We start from the raw sequence: 2,500 nt of genomic DNA on the forward strand, positions 1-2,500 counted from the left end.
AATGTATGCAAGTGCAGGAACCGCGATAAGTGATATAAATCAGACATTTACTGAATGATAACTATATAAAGATATGAAATATCAAGGTTAAAGGTACAGAACTCCCTACCTTCCTCTTTTCCTACCTACCTTCTTCCCTCCCACCCTACCTACCTACCCACCTCCCTACTTTCCTACCTTCTTACTTCCTTACCTCTTTCTATCCTTACCTCCCTCCCTCCCTCCTTCCTTTCTCTCTCCTTCCCTCCCTCCCTCCCTCCTTTCCTACCTGCCTCCTTCTCTTCCCACTTTTACCTCTTCCTATGTCCCTACCTCCCTCCCTACCTACCTCTCTCCCTACTTCCCTTCCTGCCTCCCTCTCTTCCTATGACCCTAACTCCCTCCCTACTTCCCTCCCTTCCTCATTCCCTCGTTCCCTATTTCCCTCTCTTTCTACCATCGTCCCTCCCTCCCTACCTCCCTTTCTATTTCCCCATATCTCATTTCCTCGCTCCCTATTTTCCTCTCATTCTACCTCCCCCCTCCCTCCTTATTCCCTACCTCCCTCTCCTCCTCCTTGCTCCCTCCCCCCTCCCTCCCTATTCCCTACCTCCCTCTCTTCCTCCTTGCTCCCTCCCTACCTCCCTTCATCCCTAACTCCCAACTTCCCTACCTCCATCTACTGTATATCTCCTTCCTTCTCTTTCTCCCTCCTTACTTCCCTATCTACCTACCATCCAACCTCCCTGCTTTCATCTATACCTACCTCCGTCTCTTTCCCTAACTCCCTAACTCCTTACCCTCCTACCCCCGCCTCCCCTTACAAGGCTCCAGCCTCTGAAGGAGTCTGGGGTCATGAGCCGCAGCGTGCTGAGCGTCACAGCGAACGCGACGGAGTGCCTCGTCAGGCCCGGGCGCGAGAAAGGCACCAGAGTCAACACCGTCTTCGACCTCGTCGAACATTAAACAAAAGTGTTTGCGACAGTTGGTATTTTATTTGTCTATTTTCCAACAGGACTGGTTGCCGCCTTAATCGCCTTCCTCTGTGAAGGGATTGTGGCAAAACTGATGGACTGAGATGTCATTTACCACCACACAGACGAAGATATACGAGGGTCATTCAAAAATTTCTGAGCCCCCCTTAACAAAATTTTAATCAGAAGATTTATTACAAAAACTTTATTTTTCACTTTCAATATATTCTCCATTCTTGGTTATGACGGCTTCCCAGCGCTGAGGAAGTTTGGGAACACCATTTCCCAGGCCTTCACGTTGGATGGTCTTCAGGCGGTTGGAAACGGCGATGTTTATCTCATCTTCGTCCTGAAATCGTTGACCACGCAGCGGCTCTTTGAGGATTGCAAACAGGTGGAAGTCACATGGAGAGAGGTCTGGGTCTCATCCCCGGTTACTATTCTGTCCAAGAAAGAAGAAAGCATCTCCTTCCCTCCTGAACCGTCGAAGATGCGCACGAGCCAGTGTGATGCGGCAGGCCTTCTGCTCGTCGGTGAGGAGGTGTGGAACCCACCGCGCACACTTCTTCCGCTTCTGCAGTTTGTTGTGGAGGATATCCCAAACGTTTCCTTCAGATATCCCAACCTCCAAGCTGATCTCCTGAACTGTCAGACGCCGATCTTCTGCTAACAGCTCCTGCACCAGCGCCACATTGTCGTCTGTGGTCGCTGTTCTTGGTCGTCCACTTCTGGGGGCATCCGAGACTTCTGCTTCTCCTTCACGAAACTTCACCGCCCAACGATTCACAGTGGAAAGGCCAGGTGCAAATTCTTCACCAAGAACTTGGGCAAGTTCTGCGTGGATGGCAGAAGCAGATTTGCCCAGATGAACCGAAAATTTGATGGTCGTTCGCACTTCTTCCTTTGAGAAGCTCATATTTCCGAAATGGAACAAAGTGTGTTGATCAAGGTCGTCTTTATACTAGTAAATGATGAGTATATTTAAAAAAATTCAGCTCAATGTTACATTACACATACAAAATCAGAACCTAGAAGTTTGATCACGTTTTGTTCACTGTGGCAAATTTTATGAAGGGGGGCTCAGAACTTTTTGAATGACCCTCGTACAACCTGGCTAAGCATCCGTAGACTTTCGAACTCGTCCAGTGTCGACATCGTTGTTGAGACGCTGAAGGACTTCAGCTCCAGGTTCTTTCTTTGTACCTCCTAGAGCGCATCATGGAGCGTCAGCAGTCCCGACGTTGCCCTGGTCACCGGCAGTAAATTTTAAGTTTACCTTATCATCAAAAACATAAGAATGGAGAAGACTGCAAGAGGCTATAAGGCCTACACTAGGCAGTTCCATGTCCCTTACCACACTTATCTGAGTTGTACCAAAATTTTCCCGACATTTTCCTCTTTGCTCGTCAGTCTACTGAGTCATGTCTATAGCTCGCTGACTGAGCGGGTTAAGGCGTCGTTACCTGCAGCGAAGGTTGAGGGGATGGCGGGTCGAATCCTGCCACCGACGAAGTTGAACCAAGGGCATGGTTTATTAAATTCCACGA

The 2,500-nt window shown here is 49.0% G+C and overlaps 1 protein-coding gene across 1 annotated transcript; it reads right to left on the bottom strand.

The window, feature by feature from the left end:
• Window positions 1-1,377: 1,377 nt before the first annotated feature.
• Window positions 1,378-1,869, bottom strand: LOC143038353 (protein GVQW3-like). Its single transcript, XM_076207385.1, has one exon. The coding sequence runs from the start codon at window positions 1,867-1,869 to the stop codon at window positions 1,378-1,380; it is 492 nt and encodes a 163-aa protein (XP_076063500.1).
• Window positions 1,870-2,500: the final 631 nt, after the last annotated feature.

The sequence above is a fragment of the Oratosquilla oratoria genome, chromosome 24 (assembly GCF_046742065.1).
Source record: "Oratosquilla oratoria isolate Oo_2021 chromosome 24, ASM4674206v1, whole genome shotgun sequence".
In the NCBI taxonomy this organism is placed as follows: domain Eukaryota; kingdom Metazoa; phylum Arthropoda; class Malacostraca; order Stomatopoda; family Squillidae; genus Oratosquilla; species Oratosquilla oratoria.

Excerpts from the sequence above, each read along its gene's own strand:
- LOC143038353 (XM_076207385.1), bottom strand. The coding sequence starts at position 1,869 with ATGAGCTTCTCAAAGGAAGAAGTGCGAACGACCATCAAATTTTCGGTT.